At 35.2% G+C, this 24,172-nt stretch overlaps 3 protein-coding genes and 1 long non-coding RNA gene across 4 annotated transcripts; 1 reads left to right on the top strand and 3 right to left on the bottom strand.

Moving 5' to 3' along the window:
* Positions 1-2,254, bottom strand: LOC108808749 (hexahomomethionine N-hydroxylase-like). Its single transcript, XM_056988375.1, has 3 exons — positions 1,310-2,254; positions 962-1,235; positions 1-452 (listed from the first exon to the last, which is right to left on the bottom strand). The coding sequence occupies exons 1-3, from the start codon at positions 2,252-2,254 to the stop codon at positions 79-81; spliced, it is 1,593 nt and encodes a 530-aa protein (XP_056844355.1). The 3' UTR covers positions 1-78.
* A 3,276-nt stretch (positions 2,255-5,530) lies between these two features.
* On the bottom strand, positions 5,531-6,411 carry LOC130496446 (uncharacterized). Its single transcript, XR_008935591.1, has 3 exons — positions 6,163-6,411; positions 5,837-6,028; positions 5,531-5,750 (listed from the first exon to the last, which is right to left on the bottom strand). It is a non-coding gene; the product is annotated as an uncharacterized LOC130496446 (long non-coding RNA).
* Positions 6,412-9,140: 2,729 nt separating this feature from the next.
* Positions 9,141-10,582, top strand: LOC108808748 (non-classical arabinogalactan protein 31). The gene is made up of 2 exons (XM_018580851.2): positions 9,141-9,354; positions 10,198-10,582. The coding sequence occupies exons 1-2, from the start codon at positions 9,141-9,143 to the stop codon at positions 10,506-10,508; spliced, it is 525 nt and encodes a 174-aa protein (XP_018436353.2). The 3' UTR covers positions 10,509-10,582.
* Positions 10,583-13,275: 2,693 nt separating this feature from the next.
* On the bottom strand, positions 13,276-21,393 carry LOC108812292 (ABC transporter C family member 2). Its single transcript, XM_056987503.1, has 25 exons — positions 21,187-21,393; positions 20,328-20,716; positions 20,047-20,225; positions 19,920-19,959; positions 19,624-19,780; positions 19,358-19,472; positions 19,196-19,276; positions 19,085-19,109; positions 18,824-18,880; positions 18,615-18,680; positions 18,467-18,541; positions 18,278-18,385; positions 18,064-18,198; positions 17,830-17,936; positions 17,650-17,743; positions 17,332-17,499; positions 17,112-17,252; positions 16,820-17,020; positions 16,599-16,697; positions 16,364-16,516; positions 15,881-16,275; positions 15,619-15,799; positions 15,225-15,548; positions 13,607-15,158; positions 13,276-13,506 (listed from the first exon to the last, which is right to left on the bottom strand). Exons 2-25 carry the CDS (start codon positions 20,658-20,660, stop codon positions 13,409-13,411), a joined length of 4,884 nt encoding a protein of 1,627 aa, XP_056843483.1. The 5' UTR covers positions 20,661-20,716; positions 21,187-21,393; the 3' UTR covers positions 13,276-13,408.
* Between the last annotated feature and the right edge of the window lie 2,779 nt (positions 21,394-24,172).

The following is a 24,172-nucleotide window of genomic DNA, read 5'->3' as shown; positions in this document are numbered from 1 at the left end:
TTCAACTGTTGAAAGTTTGATTCAATAGATCTATTGTACATGGTCTAATGAAAAATATAGTAAAGTTGTAGATGCATCTTAGACCTGGATTTTCGGATATAAACCAGTAGCCAGCCTAGGTTTCGCAGATGCAATTAGAGGCTTGGCCATGAACAAGTTGGTATTAGCGGCAATGAGCTCGACTTGGCTTGCACCTGGTGGGAGAGTCCATTCAAACCCTTGGAGAAGCCTAGCTAACAACATGACGATCATTGTTGTTCCAAGCTTAGGACCTGCGCAGCCACGCCGACCGGTGCCGAATACTACGAAACCCATGTCGGGCTCCATCAGAGTCACGTCCACTGGGTCCCTAGAACGATCAACAAAGTGTCGCTCTGGCTTGAACTCGTCAGGTTTCTCCCATGTCTTAGGGTTTCGACCAAGTCCTGGACGGCTCACAAGAATTTGACTACCTGTCGTTTGCAATTTGACATATATAACCACGTCATATTATGTTCGTTTGTATTCTTTTAGAACACTCTAGCTTATGTCATAAACTGTTTGACAGAAGTTAGGCAAGACCTCCCTAGGCCCTAGATTAACCTCTATATATACTATGGCTTGGATTGATGACTGTATGTTTAAGGAAAACCGAAAACAAAATAATGGACACAAATTCACTTAAAGATTGAATAAATAAGAAAATAAGAATTTTTGTTCAATTTGTTCCTAATAAAATTATAGAGACAAATGTTCATTCATAAATTCTTTTAAACAAGCGAAAGTCCGATCCATGTGTAAATAATCTGACAAAGTTTCTACGTATGAAATTTGATAATCATATTTTTTTAATGACCGTCACCGATTGAAACCTATATTTAATAAATTAATCTCTCCATGTTAAATACAATATTTTATCTTGACCTTTTATTAATAGTGAGGCTTTTTAGTGTATATAATAAATATGGAAACTTTTTTTTACCTTTGGGGACAAAATAACCAGCAAGAGTAGTATCCTCTCGGGCTCCATGAGGAGGCAAAAATGCATTAGGTGGGTGAAGCCGGAAAGATTCTCTGCAACAAGCTTTGATGTAGTTAAGTTGTGGTATGTCTGATTCCTGGATTAGTCTCTCTTTGCCAACTACAGTGTTCAGTTCTTTTGTGGCTTTCTCAAGAATCTCTGGATGATTCAACATCTCCCCTATCGTCCACTCCACAGTATTCATTGTATTGTCGATGGTTGCAACATTGACATCCTACATATGATATGCATGATAGTAAATTATAATACATCTCCACGCTAATTTTTTTTATTTTACACAGTTTTTACCTTGCACTGAGCTCTAATCTCCTCAAATGTGAATAAATACATTCCTTGATCATCTTTTTGCGTGATTAGAATGTCGAGCCAATCTTCTTCCGTCGCTTTTCCGCCTTTCTCCCTCCACAAATGCATCCTCTCACGGATGATCGGGTCGTTGCACCTGTTGATAATATCAACCGCTTCTCTAACATCCTTCTCCTCACCCTCCACGTTCCATCCTCTAAGAAAAGGGAGGTAGTCTGCTATAGTGAAGCCGAATAAACAATCAAGAGCTCGAAATATTGCGTCCATGTGCTCTTTCTCTTTGGGCCCGAGACCGCCATCCTTGTCCGGTTTATCAAAATGTCTCTGGCCAAACAGCATCCTCATCATCACGGCGTGGCTGTATGTTAAGGCGACATCCCTCACGTTAACCAGCTTCGTCACCGACACTGATTGGCATATATTGTACACATACGTGACAATGTTATCAGCTTCTACTGTTCTATCACCGATAGTCTTGTTAAGAGTTGCAGAAGACAAGAGTTTAGTGACCATCACTTTCTTCGCTAGCTTCCACCGCTCACCGTAGGAAGAGAAGCTAACGCCGTTGTAGCCATGACTTACGAGTTTGATCGAGTATGCCTCAGCTCTGTCTGCGAGAGCCTTGTCTTTTTCCCTGAGCACTTCTCGGGCAATCTCGCTTGAGGTTACGATGATGACATGGACGCCGGCAAAACGGAAGCAAGCTATCTCCGTTTCCATAGCTTCCATGACGCGGTGGATCCACTGATGAGCCGGCCGGTTCATGATCATTTGGAACAAGTTTCCAATGATCGGCCATCCCCCTGGTCCCGGAGGAAGTTGACCTTTTGATTTCTTGGGTATCAAGAAACGTATAGCTAAGGCAAGGACCAGCGTAATGGAAAACACAAGTGTGAAACTAGATGGATAGGACACATTCATGTTCATATTATTATTTTCTTCTTTTAGGTGGGAGTGCCAAAGTCTTAGAGTTGCTATATATAAAACCGCTCGAACATCCCAGATTCCCAAGTTCACCAATGAGTAAAAAACAAAATAAAGATAATAATATTCTTTCTTTTTTGGTCAAACAGATCATATTCTACACACGCCATTTCATCAAAAACTAACTTAAAAATTCTCCTCGCGAAACTAGCTAATTTAAAAGTTAGTTATTGATATGAAAGGCGTGTTTAGAATATTATTATCTGTATTTTGTTTTTTATCCATTGGTTGGGAAACTTGGGATGTTTGAGTGGTTTTATGATCTCAGGGTTACCTTGTCAGTTAGTTGGTAACTTTGTACTATTTGGAAGTTATTGGGAGTTTAATCGCATATACATCAGTAGATGACCAAAAAGAATATTATTATCTATATGACTTTTTTTTCTTCTAAATACTAATATACTAGGTAGGACCTGCGCCTTGCGCAGGATGAGATTGGTTTCTAAAATTTTAATTTAATTTTAACATATGTTCTAAATTTGTAAACATAGTTTATGGATCGATTATGTAATAACATTCTCAACATATTTTTATTCATAATTATTAACTACAGATGATAGACATTTATTTTTAACTACGGATCATAGACATATATTTTTAATTTTCATCTATCTCTTCGTTCGAAAGGTACGTAGCGACCTTTTGTATACATTACACTACTTGAATTTTTTTTGTTCGTTAATGAAATAATAAACCAAACTTTCATTCCGGTTTGGTCTTCTGACCAGTGTCTTTGTTCTATTTAATTTTGGTTTGTGTAGATCTATCTGAGGGAGCTTTGAACAAATCAGTAACAAAAAATCAAATACAAATCCCAAGACAATCTGAAGCACTGACTGGAATCAATCAAATCTTTGATAGGTAACATTAGGTTACGTGTATTTTTGTATAGAAAATAGTTAAACTATAGATAGACTACCATCGAAAATAGTTACATGATACGATTCTATAGGTTCTATAGTATAAAGAGAGGAACATTATGCATAACTGAGATCATGATATTGAGTTTTAGGTTAATTGGCAAATATGATTAAATAATATGATTTTGTGGTTCTATAGTATATCATTTATTAGGTTCGTGAATGTAAAATATTATACCATAAAAGGATAACCAAATATCTATATTATTAAAACTGAATTACATTTCAGTTTTGTTTAGAAACATAGATAGTAATATTAAAAAATAATAATTATGTTTGGAAATAGGTATAGCATTCAGTCGTTTTTTTGCTTCCTTGGCTAATGTCATTTTCCGTAATTTCAGTATCACACGGCTTTAACCAAAATCGAAATCAATAAAATATACATTATCAGTTAACTTACCATGTTTATCTGCTAACCAACTGGTTTGTTTAACTAAACAATTAAAAAAAACATCGTGTAAAGAATGTCATTTTAGATATGGAAACAACTAAAATTTGACTTAAGCGTATATCTCGAAAAAAATATTATTAAATTTGAATTAAAAGTGGATAAATATCCAAACAAATTTATCATTCTGGTATCTAAATAACCAGAACCAAACATGATCCGATCGAAATATTTCGGATATTCGAATGTATTTGAATCATATATACTTGAATATGTTATCTATTTCTATAGTTAATATCCAAGATATAAGCTATCTTAAAGTTGACTAAGATATTTGAAATATAAAAAACACCAAAAATACTTAAAATATATATTTCTTCTCCATCCAAATATTCAAGTTAAACATATTTTTAATTTAGGTAATTTGGCTTACATTACTCAAATTTACATGTTATAGTATTTTTATTTTTAGATTTAGGGAAATTTAAAGTATATAAATTTTAAAAATTTAAAAATAGTTTAAACGGGTTATCCGGACCCGCAAAGATCTGAATTAAACCGGAATCAAAATTTATAAATAGCCGAATAGAGCTAGAATCTTTAAACTCAAAAATCTCAAACCCGAATAAATTTTAACGAAATTCGAATGGGTACCCAAATACCCACCCCTAGCTTAGTCAATATAAAATGATCAAATATTACAAATATATAATTAAGTATAAATAAATGAAAACTAAAACTGAAAATTAATAGATGTGCGGTCCTACGGGTCAAGATCTAGTAAATGTTAAATGTGGGTCTTCTATGTGAGGGGCATATTGTGTAGACAGGCTTCAAATCGCCAACAAATTAAATCTAAACCTGCCATTTCTTTAAGTACTGGATATCAAAAAAAGTTAGAGACAAAAGAATAGAGAGAAGATGATATCATTGAAGCACTTCCATCACTTATATTTATATAAGTTTCAAATTATTTCTTTATTAAATGAGATCAATATATCAAATATACGCTCGATGATACTGATTGGCAAATTGCAAGTTATGATTTCTTCAAATGTTTTTGTTTTCGGAAGTTGATAAATACGGCTGAATATTGTTTTAAGTTAATATTAAACATTTGAATCAAGAATTTCGTTTGTGATGTAAAGATTAAGAAGGTAGTATAAATAACGGCAATCAGCACTAATTTTATCTCCACATAAAATTTTGTGATTGCAATCAAGACTTTCCATATACAATACAATATTGACCTAAATAATAATCTAAATTTGCGTGGAGATCAATATATTGATAAAAAATATCACTCACTTATATTCTAAATCATAAATGCATTAAATTAAAGATCATAACTTGCAAATCACGATTATGAATTGATACCATAAAGTGTATCATTTACATTTAAATATATAGAAATTTGATTTCAAATAAATTAGTTTATCTGTGAAAACATTTCAACTTAAATTGTTCTTATATTTTTAATGTTGGAAATTAATATTCATATTTTCTGTAATTTAATTTTTGTTTGCGTTGTAAAATAAAAATCACTATAAGAAAATACATATACAAAAACTACAAAAGAGATTTTGCAGGTACAAAAAATATTATAACAGGGGCTTACTTCTTTTTTTTTGAACTAATAATAATGATGAACTAACGTAACTAATCGATTATTTCATTAGTTTATACCAGTACATATAAAATCCAGAAGACGAACCTTCAATGGTTGTTAAATATGTCCCAAAACTATGGAGTTTATTACTCTTTCAATATTTCTTACCTTCTTTTGTTTCCGAAATTATACCTGCGAAATCTCTTTTGTATTTTTTATAATATTTATAAACTAATCGATTATTTCATTTCAATGAAATATTTAGCAACAAAATAAAACAAACTAAACAATGGACAATAAATAACTAAAAATAACGCTTTCAATAGTTTAGTCCTGGCAAGATAATTTAAACGGTACATAGTTCATCAATTAGAATCTTAAGATCAAATGCTAAAAACAACAATGGTACAAATCAAAATATGAACGATACGTTGCAAAGGCTTTATTATTCAGAAACTGAAAACCAAAATAAAATTCGAATTAATATGCAACTCACATGAAAAGGCTCTTCTTGGTATCCTGAAAAACAAATCCTGTCAATGTAGTTTGTGTAAGCAAACATAGAAGTAAAAAAATTAACAGATGAAAATGTCATATATGCTTACTTGTTTTTGAAGGCTTCTATTTCTAGGAGTTCAGGGTCAAACAAAATGTGAGAACATGAAGCTCCTCGTCTATTTGAAGTCACCTGCTTATATATTTGAATCAAAAAGAGAAATCAAATCCTTTTTATCCTTGTTTCAGAAAAGGATCAAACTAAGAAACCAAAACCTTTTTAAATGTCGCATTTTGTCCTCCTGCAAAAATTTACCATATGAAAGTGTTAGTTGTTTGGTTAGACAGCGCTAAGTTGATATAGAGCATATTGCAATAAACTAAAAAAAAAACTTATTTTTGCATCCATGAAAAAATATTATAAAAGTTTCTACACCTTTAGCCTAGTATTGCTTCCAAAAACTTTTTACATCTCTTTTTCACCTTTGAAATGTTTCAACTCAGATATTGAGTGCATAGAACTCATTTTTTGTTAGATTGCATACCGGTTCGAACTTGGTTGGTAATGATGCTGAGTAAATGAGTTTAGAAGGTCATATATAGTCAGGCAACTTAGGGTTTAGGCACACAAGAATTACCAGAAACAAATATTGAGTAGTTTACCCAAAATTTACGCTATTACTATATTTAACTACACGCATTATCGTCTTCCAAAATTTGGTTAGTACTATATTTTCGAACCTAATATAGGAAACAATATTCAATATGATATTTGACCAAATATTAAGTGTATAGTATAAACTTAAAATGATAACTATTTCTGTGGAAGATTTGGCATAAATTACGGTTATATTAAATAACATACTAAATTAGTTTAAAATTTATTGCAGTTTTCATATATTAAATACGGTTATAATAAAATGGCTTCTGATACATTATATGGCTTCTGATACATTATAAAAAATGTTTAGTTTACTTTTAATAAAATGGCTTTTGATACATCTTGCATTGAAAAAAAAAATATTAGATTTTACTACATTATACTACATAATTGCGTAATACATTATATGGCAATGATTTATGGTAACCTTATATATGGCAATATATTTTGATAGAAAAGGAAATCATGGAATGAGTTAATGGGAAATAGAATTAAGAGAAATAGTAATGATCTTTGACTTTCCTTAAACATGAAATGATGAAATCGGACATATCTTTGACTTTCCTTTTTACACGAAATCGTCCAATTATTCATTTTGAACTATAATGTATATGAGGAAATTCGAGTGGTGCCACAATGGCATTTCTTGTAATTTCTCTAATGAATCAAGGGTAATTCTATATATGGGCTGAGAGTGAATATGGTGCCGACACGTCAGCATGGCACTCATGTAAATAACTTACACATTTAATGTTACTCTTTAAAAATGCTTCTTGATTAATAAGAAGGGGATTTTAATTGTTATATTCATAGAGTAGAAATACATGCATCACTGAGAATGGCAGAGATGGGGATCAAAGTTGTTGATGAGAGGTTCATTGATTTTTACAATAATGGCAACTATTAATTTTCCGAAAAAAATAGTGTTAGAAGTACTTATGATCAAATACGGTTTCACTTCGTTTATAATTATGACAAATTTATCTGATTATTATGTTGATTTTTTATTACCATTCTCTTAATTACATGTATTTGCACAAGTAGAGAAATGCATGGTTAACAACATTTTTTAATTTTAAAACACACATGATTAACAGAATTATATATGCCATAAATACCAATTGTGTTAGGTACTGTATTACTTTAGTGGTATATCGTGACTAAACAGACATGACTTAGTCTTTGATTAATCGTGACTAGTTTTTGTATTGATTTGTAAATTCTTACATGTATCACTGAGAATGGCAGAGATGGGGATCAAAGTTGTTGATGAGAGGTTCATAGATTTTTACAATAATGGCAACTATCTAATTTTCCGGAAAAATTAGTGTTAGAAGTGCATATGATCAGGGGCGGACGTACATCAACGGCAACGGGATCACGTGTCCCCGGCTATTTCTTAATTTGCCATAAATAATAGTATATGTTAGTTTTGTTAAATCATTTCTAGTTTAGTGCATAAACATGAAAAGTGCCCCTGGTTCAAGTTGTTTTTTGTTATTTTTGGTGTTGTGCCCCCATCTAAAAATCTTGCTGGATCTGCCGTTGTTGATCAAATACAGTTTCACTTCATTTATAATTATGACAAATTTATCTGATTATTATGTTGATTTTTTTATTACCATTCTTTTTATTACATGTATTTTCACAAGTAGAGAAATGCATGATTAACAACATTTTTTTTAATTACCTACCAAAAAAAACAACATTTTTTAATTTTGAAACACGCATGATTAACAGAATTATATATGCCATAAATACCAATTGTATTAGGTACTGTATTACTTTAGTAGTATATCGTGACTAAACTGACATGATTTAGTCTTTGATTAATCATGACTATTTTTTGTATTGATTTGTAGTCTTAAAACGTGTGTATAAGTGTCCAAAAGTTTATTAGTTACCAAAATCGTACAAATACACAATATATTATACATTGCGTGGCTTCTTCGCCTCTGTCTCATGCACCGTCAATGACCGTCTGATACAAACACAAATGGGCTTGTTGGCCGTTTTCTATAGTTAATGTCTAAGGCTTTTTATGTGGTTAACTGGTTATATGTATTCACAAACACTCAAGGTAGAGGGCATCAAATGATCAATTGGGTTTAACCCTACCTTCAATGATCAAATGGTCTTGTTGGCCATTATTATCTTTTATGCTCTATATATTTACTTTATCCTGTACTAATTTCATAGCTCAAAGTGTTCCTAGATTGGGTCTGTTACATTCGTATGTGGCTGCAGGTCCACCTGGATGGCTAAAGGAGCTCTTTGTAAATGAAAGTTGTTTGGCCTCTGCTCCTGTCAATCCTGGTTAATTTTTGGGGTGTTATGAAGTTTTATAGAGCCTTTTGATTGGTGTAAGATGAGGTATTGTTGTGATTAAGCCCCTGGTGTTTGGTGTAATAATGCTCAGAACCTTGTGCTCTTTGTTCCAATATAATGAAACTTCAGTGAAAAAAAGATAATTAACATGGATTGAACTTTTAAATGTATTATAAATAGTGAGACATGATCATCATTTCTTCTCTTTTTTTTTTCCTTTTAGTTTGAGGTCTGGCATCAGTGGAGTAGATGATATTATATTTGTATATAAAATACATCCATCAAACTTGTATTTATTTATGGGTTTTTGAAATTCTTTTTTTTCTTGAGTAATTTTGATGCAAAAAAAGACCTGACCTTTGGTTAGTGCTTTAAATATGACCTTTAGTGAGGGATATTTCACTTATCACTGACAAAAAACAAAAATGGGAACTTTGGTAGTGAAAGCTCTCAAGTATCTTCTACTTGTTCACATCTCATTAACCTTCATCTACACAAATGAATTCGCATCCGCTTCTCCAGTGACTCCACCGGCGGCAAAGATGAGCCGAAGACTTGTGGCGGTTCAAGGCATGGTTTATTGCAAGTCTTGCAAGTACTCCGGCATTGATACGCTCCTAGAAGCATCTCCTCTTCAAGGTTGTTACATTACAATCTCTGGTCTCTTATAACTTTTCTAATTAACTTGCAGTCTTGTAGATCTATAACTTCATAAGTTTCCACAAGAACTTTGGACTGACCTTGTCTTCGTTTTTTTGTTTTGTTTTATTTCATCGTTGCATGTTAATAGGTTTACTTCCATGACATAATCTTCACATAAAGTTCTTCAGCTGAGTCAAATTTCTGGTTCTTGAACCATTTACGTGTTTAAATGAAAAACATATACATACATGCATTATGTTCTCGCAAAAATACATCCATCAAACTTTATGGGTGCAAAATCTTAGATTAATTAACTTTGTTCAAAGAAATTAGCCTGATGAATTTAGATTAAAGACTCGTTTGTTTACCTACCAATGCATGTTATGTTAGAATGATTTCCCTATGAAATAATTTGAACGAATGATATTAATCCAACAAACTGATATGAGTTAAGAGCACTGGTTGACTGTTATCTTAAGGTAGACTTCACTAAATGCATTTTCAAAAATTGACACCAATGACCTCTTTAAAAGAAATAATACAATAATATATCAAGATTTTGGGGTTACACATTCGTCGAGTCTCTCGTGCCACTTGGCTTTCATGCACAAAATGTATTTTCGTCCTACTTGGCTTTCATGCACAAAAAAAATTCTTCGTCATTTTCTACTCTTTTTAATTCCTATACGACTGTTTTATTTTCCCTAATTAAAAAGTTAAATGTTTAAATCAAGCCTGTAATAGTCCTTGTATAGCGGATATCTATTGATTTTTTTTTTTGACATCAGCGGATATCTATTGATTAAGATGATAAGATCCTATTTAATGTTTCAACTACAGGAGCGACTGTAAAGCTTGCATGCAACAACACAAAGAGAGGTGTAACGATGGAGACAAAGACGGACAAAAACGGATACTTCATAATGTTAGCTCCGAATAAACTCACCACCTACGCTTTCCACACGTGTAGGGCTTGGCCCATGAATCCCGGTCCCGCAGCTGCAACGGTGACATGCACCGTCCCTTCCCAGCTCAACAATGGAACCACCGGTGCTATGCTTAAGCCTTCTAAATCAATCAACATCGCTGAACGCGACTACGTTCTATTCTCTGTTGGTCCCTTCGCGTTTGAACCAGCATGTACTCGTTGACGTCTCGACTTTCTTCTTTATGTATGTGTGTGCTTGCTTGTTATGACTCACTAGTGCTTTGAATGTTTCTATCGTCGTGTTTGCTTTTTTTAGTATGTTAACGTTTTGAAGCTTGTCTTGGTAAACATTTGAGATTGTTAGTGTGTTTGATTTCGTATCCTTATTATATAATTGCTTATCTCTTCTTACAACTGACAAACCAATACTTCCTCCGTCTCACTTTTAAGTGGTGTTTTAGGATTTTTATTTTGTCACATTTTAAGTGATGTTTTCACTAATCTAGATAGAATTTAATATAATTTGAAATTTATGACCAATTATAAAATACTGTACTTTTCTATTATTGGTTAAACTAGTTTTATTCCAGGTTCTAAAACGCGGCCGATTTGAACGATTACTCGGCGTTTAAACGCAAATCGGCAAGCAACTGTAGAGTTTAGCAAAAATCGCTAAAAAAATCGGATTTCAAACCAAAAACCAATTTTTACCTGATTTACAAGTTCAGAATCACGAATTAAGTTGGAAATCTATTATAAATGAGTGAAAACTAAGAGAAACGAGTTAAAACGGCCAAGAATCTCGAAAAAGAATTTCAGATTCGAAATTCTAGGGTCTGTGTTCGACAGGAACAAAGGAGGAAGACGAGGACATTAGTGTCTTTTCGCGCTCATTAATGAAAAAAGGGAAAAAATAGCAAAATGCAGCCGCTACTAGTCGAACCCGTGAAGCCTATCCACTTTACAAGTACCGAAACACGCTGGACTACGACACATATTAATGTTTATGGCACAAATAATAATATATATAGTAAAACTGTTTAAAATAAATTCCCGATTAATCCCCGGTTATTTTCCGATTTTCTTTCAACTCGCTAGGCGGACACCGGCCGCACGCGTAACGCCTAGCGCATTCCCGAACATGGGTTTTATTTAATGTATTTTTATGTTACCAAAATAAACTACATAAAAATATGTGTTTTTTTAATCTATGTGGAATAATTTAAAACATCACATAAAATGGAACAGAGGGAGTATTTTGTAAGGTGACCTTGTAATGTGTACCACGGTGAAACAGTGGTACAATGCTATCGTTACCATGTCTTTAGGTCATCTAAAGGGTTCTGGGCAGGCTGATACTATATTAACACCCTCTCATGAACTCTTTTTGGAGATGATGGTATATGTATGCACATATTGATTTTTGAAATTTCTATTCTTCTATTTTGAGTGTAGTTAATTTTTTAATTAGAGATTATTGTCATATCATTTAAGAATTTAAGAGCATAGCAGTACACAATAATGAAAACAAAAGTATAAACTACAGTGTTGTTTTTGCTATTTCTCAAAGGTTGGGTTGACGATAAGAGAGATGTATTAGTAGTAGTATATAACATTGCAACATATAAATAAACCATAATTCAAATTATGAAAAATATAAAAATAGAGCTAATATCATTAAGCGAAAACATTATTAAATGGAAGAACTACGATAAATTTTGCAGAGTCGCAGCATCGATCTGCTATTTATTAGGTCATTTAACAATAACAAAAAAAGACATAGCTAGATAATAGGTAACATGAGTTACTCATCGCCCCAACAAAGTTTGACGAGTTTTGGGGCGCAAAACAAGCAAGCAACAATAGCCGAGATGATGATGAGCGCCACAAAAACGATGGTTAGGATCAAACCTGTTTCCATTCTTTCTTTACCAAAACACCAAGCCTTTGGGTCCTTCTAATTTTCTTCTCTTCTTCTTTTACCTACGAGTCAATTATACTCATATATATACTGTATCATGGACACTGGGTTTACATTTTTGTGGGTAAATCAGAGAATTTTGGAAATTTTAGATTTTCACATTAAGGAGCATTAACTAGTGGAAATTGGGAGTTTATATTTATTGTACTTTAGTAAATGTCACGCAAATATCACTAGATTCTTTCTTACACATTCTAAGAAAGCATAAGGATGTGATATTTACATATAGTAAAAATGTCTCTTTTTGTTACATATATAACTCATTATTTCCATCTCCCCAATATTTAATTCTCACATGCTCACTTAATTCCTTTTTTTAACTTTTAAGTTCAAAAGCTTCCTTTTCTGCAATAACTTCTCTTAATTTTTGAGTTTTTTTTTTGCTAAAGTTATTATGGTGTATCTTTTTGTATATGACAAGTAAATAAATGGGTAACATTTTACCGTCTCTACACGTTCACATTAACACATTGCAAGTGTGTTCTTGCCAAACAACAATACAATAGAATAAATTTCTTCATAATGTTTATTTATTTATTTTCCACAGCTCTGGTTTGAGCGTACATCCCTAAAGCAACAGCTAGATGGGCTCTAATCATCCGTTGTCATTCAAACAAGCCTTGAGAAAGCAAAACATTTAAAACTCGGTCGAGAGGTTAGTAAGAGATTGACACTAAACAACCTCAAATCAAGCCTTCCCAAAGTCTTTCAGGTGCTGACTGCTCTCTGGCAAATGTCTCTGCCGATGGATTTGAGTCCGTCTCTGACAAACCATAGCTTCTGATGTTTCTTTCTTTCTTGGTGCGCCTGCCTAGTGCCTACACTGATAGTTTATTTTTATTTTTTTGGATATGAACGACTCTAGAGAATCATGTTAACAACTTTTCCCAGCTTTCAAAATTGCATCACAAATCCTTAAAGATCCTCTGTATCATGTACCATTCTGCTTTTGAACTTTTCAGAATCCATTAAGGATACTAAGCAACTACTCTAAATAATCAAAGACGAATTGAAAGAACACAACAAAGTTTAATTCTCTTTGCAGAACAAAATTAAGTTTTGAAGGCATCCAAAGAGTAACATATTTTGGTTAAGGTAAAGAAAATGTTTCATCAATCAACTGATGACGACCTGAACTTAATCTACATCTCGATATTGTCCCAGTCAAACGAGTTTCCTTCCAAATTGTAACCTGGTTGTTGCATTCTGTTCCTCGCCAATCTGCTCATCACCGCAAGCCCTGCAAGTGATTATGTTATGTTTAGGTATCCAGTTGTTGTGATTAAGATTATGCATATAGAATTATATATATTCAGGTAAGCATTTGTAGATTATTTTACCTTCTACCATTCTATAGAGTGATGACAACCAACCGTCTCTAGAGATATTATGTTCCTCAAGCGACTCTGCAATCTCCTTGTCGTGTTTACCCTCCAGAACATTGCGCAAAGTCACAACCGCATCTTTCGTTCTCTTCAGAATACTCCCATCATCTTCAATCTCAAGGATCTGAAGATCGTTGTGCGATGATGTCAGACTCACGCCTAACGCAAACTGAGCAGCTGCAGCCCAGCGAGTAGAAGCTAGCCATTTCCTCTGTCCTTGTAACGGTTGCTGCGAGTCATCATCACCATCTCTCTCACGCTTGTTGTCGAGTACTAAACTACGCAGGTACTCTGCATTTGCAGCTCCTGTGCTTTGAACCATCTTGGAGAAGGAGCTTCTCTCGTTTGATAGAAGATTCTCCGGTGTGCTGAACTCTTGAACTCTTCCGGAATCGAGGACTAGGATTTTGTCACAGTCGATGATGGTGTTGAGACGGTGAGCTATGATGAGCATGGTGCATGACTTGAACTCCTCACGGATAGTCTTCTGAATGAGAGCATCTGTTCTAACATCAACAGCAGCGGTTGCTTCATCAAGGACCAGTATCTTGGATCTACGCAAGAGTGCACGCGAGAGACTCAACAACTGCCTCTGTCCCACACTGAAGTTCTCTCCTGCCTCAGAGACCTCAGCATCAAGACCAAGAGGATTTCTCCGGATGGTATCTTTCAAGTGAGCCCTCTCCAGAGACTCCCATAGATCAGCATCGTTATGTTCACCAAACGGATCAAGATTGAACCTCACGGTTCCTGAGAAAAGAACCGGTGACTGTGGAATGATTCCAAGCACTTTACGCAGGTCCATAAGTCCAAACTTGCCAATGTCGCATTCATCGATTAATATCCTTCCTTTCTCCAGCTCCACGATTCTAAACAAGGCGTTCAACAGGCTTGACTTCCCAGCTCCCGTCCTCCCAACGATCCCAACCTTATCCGTTGGATGGATAAAGAAAGAAACCCCATGAAGCACAGGTGGTAACTGAGGCCTGTAACGTAGAACAGCATCCTCAAACTTTATGCTTCCAGCTGATGGCCATCCAGGAGGTGGACGGTTGCTTTCGATAACAAGCGGAGCCTCTGAAGGTATCTCTATATAGTTGCCAACACGCTCTACTGCATTCAGACTGTTCTCAGCCAAACTCGCAAGTCTCAGAACACCTGTTAGCAAGCTTGTGATGTTTAAGGCGTAGCTGAGTAGCAAACCCATTGTAGATGCAAATGCTTGTTGGTTCTCAGCTTTCCCGTTCTGCATGACAGCGAACGATGCTGTCAGCCAAATCATAAGACCACCGAGTGTTTCCAAACGGATGCCGAGCCATCTATTGGCACTCATGTTGACAAGAGTGAATCTGATGTTATTGTCCATTGATCTTCCGTTGATTTCAGCCATCCGATCATATGCCTTGTAAGCACGTATAGTTGATAAGCCATTCAATGCCTCTCCAAACTGTGCATAAACTGGGGATCTTGTGATTGAATCCATACGCTTAACCTCACGAGCTGTGTTCTGCAATGAGAAAATTGGTTAACACAAAGATCTATATTAGATGCTGCGGTTAAAAAGGTACGTTACCTGGTAATAGAGATAAGCTCCATAAAACAAGACCAAGAGGGGCATGATGGCCCACAAGGACAAAGTGCTGACAATGCCAATCAAGACAACAGTTGAAAGAAGCTGTGAGACTTGGCCCATGAACATGTTTACAAAGACTGCCACAGTTCGATCAATATCCCCCAGGTCTTTTGCGAACCGGTTGATTATCCGTCCTAAGGGATTGGTATGGAAGAAGGACATTGGGGCCCTTAGTATGGAATGAAGCATGTTGTCGTGTAACCTCTTAGCTGCATAAAGACTGGACATAATCAACCAATATGAATTGGTCAATGTCACCAAAACCTGAAAACAAAAATAAAAAGACTCAGCACTGGTCAGGTTTCAGATGTTATGTGGTCCATCAAGCACATACCTGTCCAAATGAGAGAAGCGCATATATGAGATTGTAGAAAAGGGGTCCGTGACGCTTTGGAGTTCCTGCATCAGTCCACTCACTCAACCACGTGCTGCTGGTAACCCGGAATACTTCTGTCAAGACGTAGCATAAAAGGAGCATCATCACCACCCATGCTCCTCCAAGTGCATCCTGGTACCTGTAAACATGGTAAGACACCGCACAAGTCATTTTAATATCCTGCAAAGGTGCAAATTCAGCAATATGGTGTTCAAGTTACCTCTTCAGGACTCTCCAGCTCACTACTCCAGTTTCACGTTCTTCTTGCTTGATGAGAACAGATTTTCCTCCTTTATTTTCTTCCTTGGATTTCTTGTCGTCAGAGCCATTCATCTGAAGAGTATTTGTGTTCCCGTTCGTCAATGGAGCTACGGCCGTTTGAACAGCCTCAGCTTCTCCATTTTCTTCGGAATATTCTTCCACCTTGCCTGCGTTCTCCATTAACCTCTGAAACAAAGGGCCATTGTTGGATAGCTCTTCATATGTTCCTTCCTCTTTCACTGTGCCTTCATGGACAAGTATAATTCTATCCACTTGCGATAGGAAATGGAGCTGGTTTGTAACAAGAACTCTCGTTTTCTGCCCCAATTCTCTTTTTATGCATTTCTCAAAAACCTGAAACATATTATTTTTTTTTATAAATCAGATTGATAGTATGAAAAGGGACCAGTCTTATCAAATAAAGAACCAACGAGTTGTTTACCTGTTGACCAACATGAGCATCAAGGGCGCTTAACGGGTCATCAAAGATGAATACGTCTGAGTTTGAGTAAACGGCCCTAGCCATTGACACTCTCTGCTTCTGTCCTCCACTGATGTTAACACCTCTTTCTCCAATCTCCGTGAGATCACCACCCTATCAAGGCAAGACAAAGAGGTTGGAACAAACTTAAAAATACGAGAGCTATGAAAAATAAACCCTTGTTATCAAAACTTACAGGCAGTAACTCTAGGTCATGCTTGAGCGCAGTCACATCAAGGACCCTTTCATATCTTTCACGGTCAAAAGGCGAACCAAACAATATGTTGTCGCGTACCTAGAATGTTTTAATAAGAAACCTTAAAATCAAAAACTTAAGGAACACTCCACTAAGTGTATGAAGTAACTGACGCATTATGTATAACACCAGTTATAAAGTAAAAGAATAGAAGAGCATACTGTTGCATTAAAGATCCATGAAACTTGTGGAACATAAGCAACTGATCCTCTGAGAGTAACCATTGCATCAGATGTTGCAGGGAGTTCCCCAAGGATAGCAGATATCAGGGAGGTCTTTCCTTCTCCTGTACTACCAACTACAGCAACTAGGCTGCCAAGAGGTACATCCAAGTTTATATTTGACAACGTCGGCCTATCAGCCTACAGATATATATATTATATGGTTAGCTCGAGTTTTCTACTTCTGATAAAGTGAAAGAATGAACATGGTGTAGAATACACAAGCGGCAACCTTAGCATCCCAAGAGAAAAATCCGTTTCTTATTGAGATGGCTGGCTGTCCAGGTTCAATGGGAGGATTTGGTAAGAGAATTCTCTCTTCTGTCGCTAACACCTCCTCTAAACGTTTTAAGGATACATTGGCATTCACCACCTACAAGTAAAACACTAGTCAGCATCAGCATCGGCAAATAAATATGAGTTATAGTCTTCAAAAATATTTAAGAAATTACCTGAGTTATAATGTTCGGAAGCATGAATAAAGGGAAACGAAGCACAGCAAAGAGAGAGAGCGACGTAAACGCTCTTGCAGGGGTCAGGTCTCCTCCAAGCAACGTGAACACACCAAATGAAACGATAGTCACGAGAACAGGAATGCTGTTCAGTATGAACATATTCAACTGCAAAACAAAAGCAAGACCAAGCAAGAGTTTGAAACAAACAAAAAAAAACATAAAGAGAAAAATCTAAAGCCACAAATACAACGTTTAAAGAATCTGAAGAAAGCACAACATGATGATTAGAACAGTGATACTATGTTGTAATCATACCGCTCCCAAAAGCTGTGATTTCCGGAACCAAGATAGTTCATCATCACGAACAGTTTGAACCTTGGACTGGAAACTGTTTTCCCAAGCATAACACCTGTAGCATTTTTGGCTTAGTACAAACTGCCTGCAAAAATTTTAACACCATGCATCATCCAAAAAATTGGTTCTAGAGTGTCTTACTTTACTGTATCCATTGCAGCCAAAACCTCATTCATAAGGCCAATTCGCTTGTCAGTACGCTGCAGACCTTCCTTTGTCAGATTCTGCATTTTGCTTATAATAACAGTCTGTTTCAAGAAAAACAGAGAACTAGTTCAGGAAAGGGAGATGGAGAATTAATTATTAACTGTTAGAAATACAAATGATCAAGTAAACAGCGGAAAACAAAATGTCATATAAAAATGGTAGATTGACCTGCAAAGGGAACATAAGGACCAACAACAATGCACCAATGAGCGAGGCAACACCCAGTTGCTGGTAGAGAAGAATCAATGCTACAATTATACGAAATGGAGCCGACCACATGGTATGAAGTGATTGGCAAATTTGCTGCAAAATGGAGGGCAAAAAAAACAATTAGTACAAAGTACATAATATTGAGAAACTAAAAATATGAAGGTGTACGCACCTGGAGAGATTCAGCATCAGTGGTCATTAAGTTGGTTATCTTTCCCGTTTGAAACTTTCTACGACCTTCATTAGTTAACCTCAAGGACTTGCGAAATACAGCAGCAATCTAAAAAGGGGAAAAAAACATATGGCTAGAGAACAAGGCCATGGTTGCAGATTGGAAATGAAGTGAAACATAAAATAATACCAGAGCAGATCTTAGTCGGTAACCAACACGCATGACATTCTGGAAATACTGAGCTTCACATAGCACTCCCAGTACCTGGAAAAATGTATTCATCAACAAATGAATTAGCCAAATCCAGGGAGAGAGAGAGAAGGATTTCATTTCATACCACTCCAACAAAGATGGAGAACGCATAGATGTAACCCATATAAGCTGGCTCATCTTCTTGCATTGACTGCAAATAGTTTGACAAAAAAAAAGTGAGATTAGAGAAGAGATCGACCGTGATCCTTGTGAAATGGAAGTTTAAAAGATATTATGTCAACTAGGTTCAGATAGAGTGCATACTAGTACAGAAAAAATGGGGTAAGAACAAACCTTTAAGAGTTGATTCAGTAAAAGAGGCCCCACAAACTGTGAGCAATCATTCCCAATCTGTGAAGTACAGTGAACTAGTTAGATAAACATTGAGGATGTCACTGGGGCAATTTAAAGTAACATCCTGAGGCATCAAGACTATCTAACATGACGCGGCACCGGTGACCATTGTACTTAAACCATGTCATAAGTAATAAAAGAGAGGAAAGACTCTGGAAGAGCAAATCAAAGAGAAAACGTGAAAGAGGTAGAAGAAACTACCTTCCAAAATCCTCCCCACCAAAACCTTCAAAATGCAAGGGAAATAAAAAACGATTTCCATCAGACATGTAGTTCAGAAATTAAATAGTGCTGAAAAGGTGAGAATATTACCTTCCTCCCAGACTACTGTTTAATGCTCTCAATAGCCACGGTTTCGGCTTTTGTAGTTCCTTATCCCATGACTGCTGGAAGCTAAAAAAGGATACATAAAAATATCAAGAACCATGTCATTCACATACATTTTTAGGAGATCCAATCAGTTTTCGAAAGTACCTTGTGAACAGAGTTTCAGTCTGATCCCAAGTGTCCAGATGCCACACATCCGTCTCTGTGAGAGGCCTTTTAGTTCCCAGAGTCATCAAGGGATTAATCCATGAGAAGAAGATCCCTGTGGCATTTCAACAATTGTTTTTAAGAATAGAGTGTGCAAAACGCTACCGTATGGTAAATGGTTTAGTCAATAAGCATAGACTTACACTATGCCTTACAATCACAATCCAGTATTCACAGAACTGAAACAAGGCCAAAGAGTGACTTACCGTCAAAGATGTTTGCATGCCTTTCTGGACATATCTGTCGTCCGTCAGAAAGCTCTTCATACTCATGATCATCCACAGTTTCACTCCGCACTGGCATGTAGCCAGGGTAAGGATCCAAATTGGGAAGATGCACAAACAATAGCATTCCAAACAGAGCCTGTAATAAAAACCAAAACTCACCTTCTTAAGTTGTTATAAGAGAGGGACACAAATTGTATCCGGGTGTGATTTAGACATAGCACGCAACAAATATCTACAAGGCTGATATGCTTTTAGGAGCTTTTAAGTGAGCTTACCTGAACTGCCACCTCGCTTATGTAGAGATACAGTACATAACTACAATGACAAAAACAAAGCTTGAGTTCACCCTTTCTAAACCAATGACTTGCATAAAACCATATAACACACAAAAAGCCTCCTAACCTGGTATAGAACTCCTTGACTGAGAGAACAAGATTTAGCAAGACCATATCCCCAACAAGAGCATATATGACAGCAAACCTGACGTACCAACGGAGTTCATGGATGTAAATTTTAGTTTCCATAAAAATCATGATCATTACAGATCCCCAAGTAAAAGCTTCAACCCCCAAACCAAACGCCTGCCAAAAGAAACCACACAAACAACAGCATCCTTCAGCTAAAACATACATAATAAAAAAACCAAAAAGATTAAAAGAAAACGTTTGAAACAGCAATATCACCTCATAAGGAGGAAGCCCATCTCCATCCAAATCCAAAACAGAAACCCCCATGATCAATCTAAACAGAGGCTCAGCAAAACCATAAGCAGCCAAAAGAGCCAGCAAATAGCTATACAGTTTCGACCTCAAGAAGAACCTCTCCACTTTGTGATCCTTCAAGGTGCGCCATAAACGATACAGACACACGACCAAGAGAACCAGATGAGAGATGACAAGCACAAAGGAGTCAGTAGCACAAGGCGTGTAAGCACCAAATGCATTATCAACTTGTCTCGTCCAAACACCATTAGGCACCGGCTTGCAGTACCATTCCAACGCCTCCTCAAACCCCATTTTTTCTTTCTCCCACCTTCCTCAGACACAGAGCATCAACAATAGCTTTCTCTACCCTGCAAAAGAGATTCAAGAAAACAGAGGTATAAGATTTTTTTTTAGTTTCATCTATATAAAACCAATCATCATGTACGGTTTATAAAAATTCAATGAAAGCAAATGGTCCCCAGGATGATAAATGACTAGAAAACATTCCCGCGTAAAAAGGTGTGGACTTTTGCATGTAATCATCATTACAAAATGATACAACAGTTACAAAAAAAAAAGTAGTGAAAGCAAAGAACAGAGTAACAGAGATAGAGAAAGCTCCACGAGGCAAACAAAAAAAACGAATCCATATTATTGTTATCTCTATCACAGAATAGGATGATTCATGAAGACGAGATCCTGTAAGAAAACACGAATATGAAAATCCACGAGGAAACTCAACACATATCTTAAGAGTTAATCCCACTTTGTCGGGGGAAACAAAAAAAACAGAGGAGAAGAACAGAGGAGATAAAAAAGATGAAAGCTTTATCATTACCTGGAGATTTGGCAAAAACCGAGGGAACGAAAAAGGGATCTTATGTACTCACTCGAATGGCTTTTGAGAGAAAGTGGGTGCTCTCTCCTTTTTGATGGAGGAAGAAGAATATTTGAGAGACAGAGAAAAGAGTGATACGTCACCGCTTACGATGCCAAAGATGCAAAATATATGGACAACAGAGAACCTCTCTCTCTCTCTCTCTCTCTCTCTCTCTCTCTCTCTCTCTCTCTCTCTCTCTCTCTCTCTTTCTTTTTTTTTTTTCTTAACAATCTCTCTCTCGTTCTAACTGGAAATAAAAGGCTTTTTAACAAACAAGAAAACATTTAATAATAGTATATACTATTTTTACTTAATTTTATGTTTATCATTTTTCTCTTAAAACGTTTTCTATAAATTCTATATTCAAAAATAGTATCTGTTGACAGTATATGGCCTTTCGATATCAATTTTGATTATATATATATATATATATCTAGTAGTATAATAATGACTAGTTACAACTTACAACTGTAAAACAAATTAAAAACGCAACCAAATATATGTAACCCTGAATTAGATAACATATTATTTATTTATTTTTGTTAATAGACAAGATATAGTTTCTTAGAGGCATAAGGAGATATTAATATGTTAATATAAATATTAAAAATATAATTGGAGAACTACTAAACTTATGTATATCGGGATCCAAGCAAATGTTTATTCAGCTAATGCTTAGAAGCAGCCATATGTGCTTAGAGGATATTATATTATTATGTTTTCTAATTTTGATTAAAACAGGATAGAAGTAAAAATCTTGTCTCCATTGTTATTTGAATGCTAATGTGGCTATGTTATGAATAACGAATTGTTTTTTTTCTGTTTTGTATACTCACAACTAGTTTTGTAGAGAAAAAAAAAGCTCAGATTGTTTACTGGAAACTACTATAAAATCAATTAATCTCGATTATAGTTCGTACTTTTTTTTAAAGACTCAATGAGAATCTATAACTCATTTCACGTGATGGACGAAAATATTTCATTTTTACCCAATTAGAAAAATAATGATGTTCACGTGCAATGAAAAACCCAAGGTTTTGTTTTGTGTTTTCTGAAATTGGTATCAAATCGATGAAATCGGTATCAAATCGATGAAATCGGTATCAACGTCTATCTATAGTTACATCCTCAATCCTGATTACGTTAGTGTTTTTCCCTGTGGCGGGTCTTGAAACAAAGTCAAAGACAAAGGCTGAACTCTACTGTTTTTTTTTACATAAGAGGTTGATTTTGGCATGTAGTTTTTTTTTTATTTCTATAAATTTTAATGTTATAATAATATTGCACTACTCAAAAGCTATGAAGCTTTGGGTCTGTCTTCTCCCCCGGGGGTTGGACATGTACGTGGTGGGTGCATATCAGCATGTGGTGGGTGAGAGAGCTGAGAAGACAGAGGGGTGTTTTAATCTTTTAGCGATCTATAGGAGTACAAGTTTCCAAAAAGAAATGAAATTTTATCACAGCTACAAGGACATCCATATTTATATAAAAATAAAAATATGTATGTTTATAATCTGACTATAACTAAAAGGGCAACACACATAAAGAGAAATATATACATCGAAAACTACATTCCATCTAACAACGTGGTGGATATTTCTAAGGATTTGGTTGACAATCCACTTCTCGAATCAAATTTTATCCTATTATCTATATAGTAGTTTGTAAAGAGATAAATAAAAGAGAAAACAAAGTTTGAAAATGTAATAATGGTTCATGAAGAGCTTTATTTTCCATTTGCTCAAGAGAAAAAAAAAAGAAGAGCTTTATTTTCCAATAAAATTAAGAAACTAAAAGGTTTAACTAAAACACTGAAAATAAAGAGATTTTGATCAATTGTATTTATAAACTTGTAAAAATCTCAAGCACATATTTTTTAGCAAAAAAAAAAAAAAAATCTCAAGCACATAGGTCTGCTAATATCATTAAAAGCCATATCTCATTGGAGTGTCAAGGTGTTTTCACAAGTCTCTCAACATTAAAGTAATTCAATTTTTGAAAAATGAAAAAGAATATGGAGAAACATTTGTATTTGAAAAACTATACCGAAGTATGAGAAACTCAAATGGTAAGTATAACATTTGATGTTGTCTTTCTATATTTATTTTAATTAACAACAAAATTATATGTATTAAATTGCTGAGATAATCTTTAGAGAGACTACACCATGACTGATGTTTTTAAAGCTTTATTAAACTTGTGATAGGTTTGTCCCATAGCCGGTTTAATAGGATTCCACTAGTTTGACTACTAATAATCAGTACATGGACTTGCAATAAAACAGTAGAGTATACTATGATCTAAGACACAACTTCAACCCATGTACGAACATACTCTCTGCACAAACTAAGTCCAGTCCCAAATATATGTGCAGCTCTCTAGATCTGCCTCAAACTTTTTAATTCCCTTCAATTGTTGTTGTTGTTGCTATCGCCATCTCTGCTGTCCAGTCTCAATTGCTAGTTCGATTTTGTGGCACGCATATTGGACAATCATAAGGAGAAAAACAGCTAATAGAGCATTTCACATACGGCCACCGTTCCGATTCACATATGTGAATACGGAATATCTTTTAGAATTGGAACCAATAACATCACTGTAAACTTTCCCACAACGGTAGACAAAGAGCAAAAGAGATATATAATATTTTTTTTATTTCAGGTCAACAAATGAGAGAATATACCATGGTATGGTGCTTTCTCGTTTGATAACTTTTTTAGTTGCGTGTTTGCATTGATCCGGTCTTCTCTTTTTTTTTTAGCCTTGTCAAAAGTAATTGAGTTAGTAAGGCTGTCTAAGTCTATTACTCTTTTCCCGTTTTCTTATATTAGATCTTTTATGTGACTATTTATTCCGTTATGAAAAATAAAAGTTTCACTATAAAATATACAAACACAGAACACAAGGTAGTGACATTGCAGAGCACCAATGTCCTTGAGGCCGA

Source organism: Raphanus sativus, chromosome 6, assembly GCF_000801105.2.
Source record: "Raphanus sativus cultivar WK10039 chromosome 6, ASM80110v3, whole genome shotgun sequence".
NCBI lineage: Eukaryota > Viridiplantae > Streptophyta > Magnoliopsida > Brassicales > Brassicaceae > Raphanus > Raphanus sativus.
The sequence above is the reverse complement of the archived record's forward strand: the minus strand, read 5'-3'. Positions and strand labels throughout refer to the sequence as shown.

Excerpts from the sequence above, each read along its gene's own strand:
- LOC108808748 (XM_018580851.2), top strand. The coding sequence starts at position 9,141 with ATGGGAACTTTGGTAGTGAAAGCTCTCAAGTATCTTCTACTTGTTCAC. Across the intron at positions 9,355-10,197 it reads AGAAGCATCTCCTCTTCAAG|GAGCGACTGTAAAGCTTGCA; the intron begins GTTGTTACATTA and ends TTTCAACTACAG.
- LOC108808749 (XM_056988375.1), bottom strand. The coding sequence starts at position 2,254 with ATGAACATGAATGTGTCCTATCCATCTAGTTTCACACTTGTGTTTTCC. Across the intron at positions 1,236-1,309 it reads AGATTAGAGCTCAGTGCAAG|GATGTCAATGTTGCAACCAT; the intron begins GTAAAAACTGTG and ends TATCATATGTAG. Across the intron at positions 453-961 it reads TGGTTATTTTGTCCCCAAAG|GTAGTCAAATTCTTGTGAGC; the intron begins GTAAAAAAAAGT and ends TGCAAACGACAG.
- LOC108812292 (XM_056987503.1), bottom strand. The coding sequence starts at position 20,660 with ATGGGGTTTGAGGAGGCGTTGGAATGGTACTGCAAGCCGGTGCCTAAT. Across the intron at positions 19,473-19,623 it reads GCATGCAAACATCTTTGACG|GGATCTTCTTCTCATGGATT; the intron begins GTAAGTCACTCT and ends GAAATGCCACAG. Across the intron at positions 19,277-19,357 it reads ACTGAAACTCTGTTCACAAG|CTTCCAGCAGTCATGGGATA; the intron begins GTACTTTCGAAA and ends ATCCTTTTTTAG.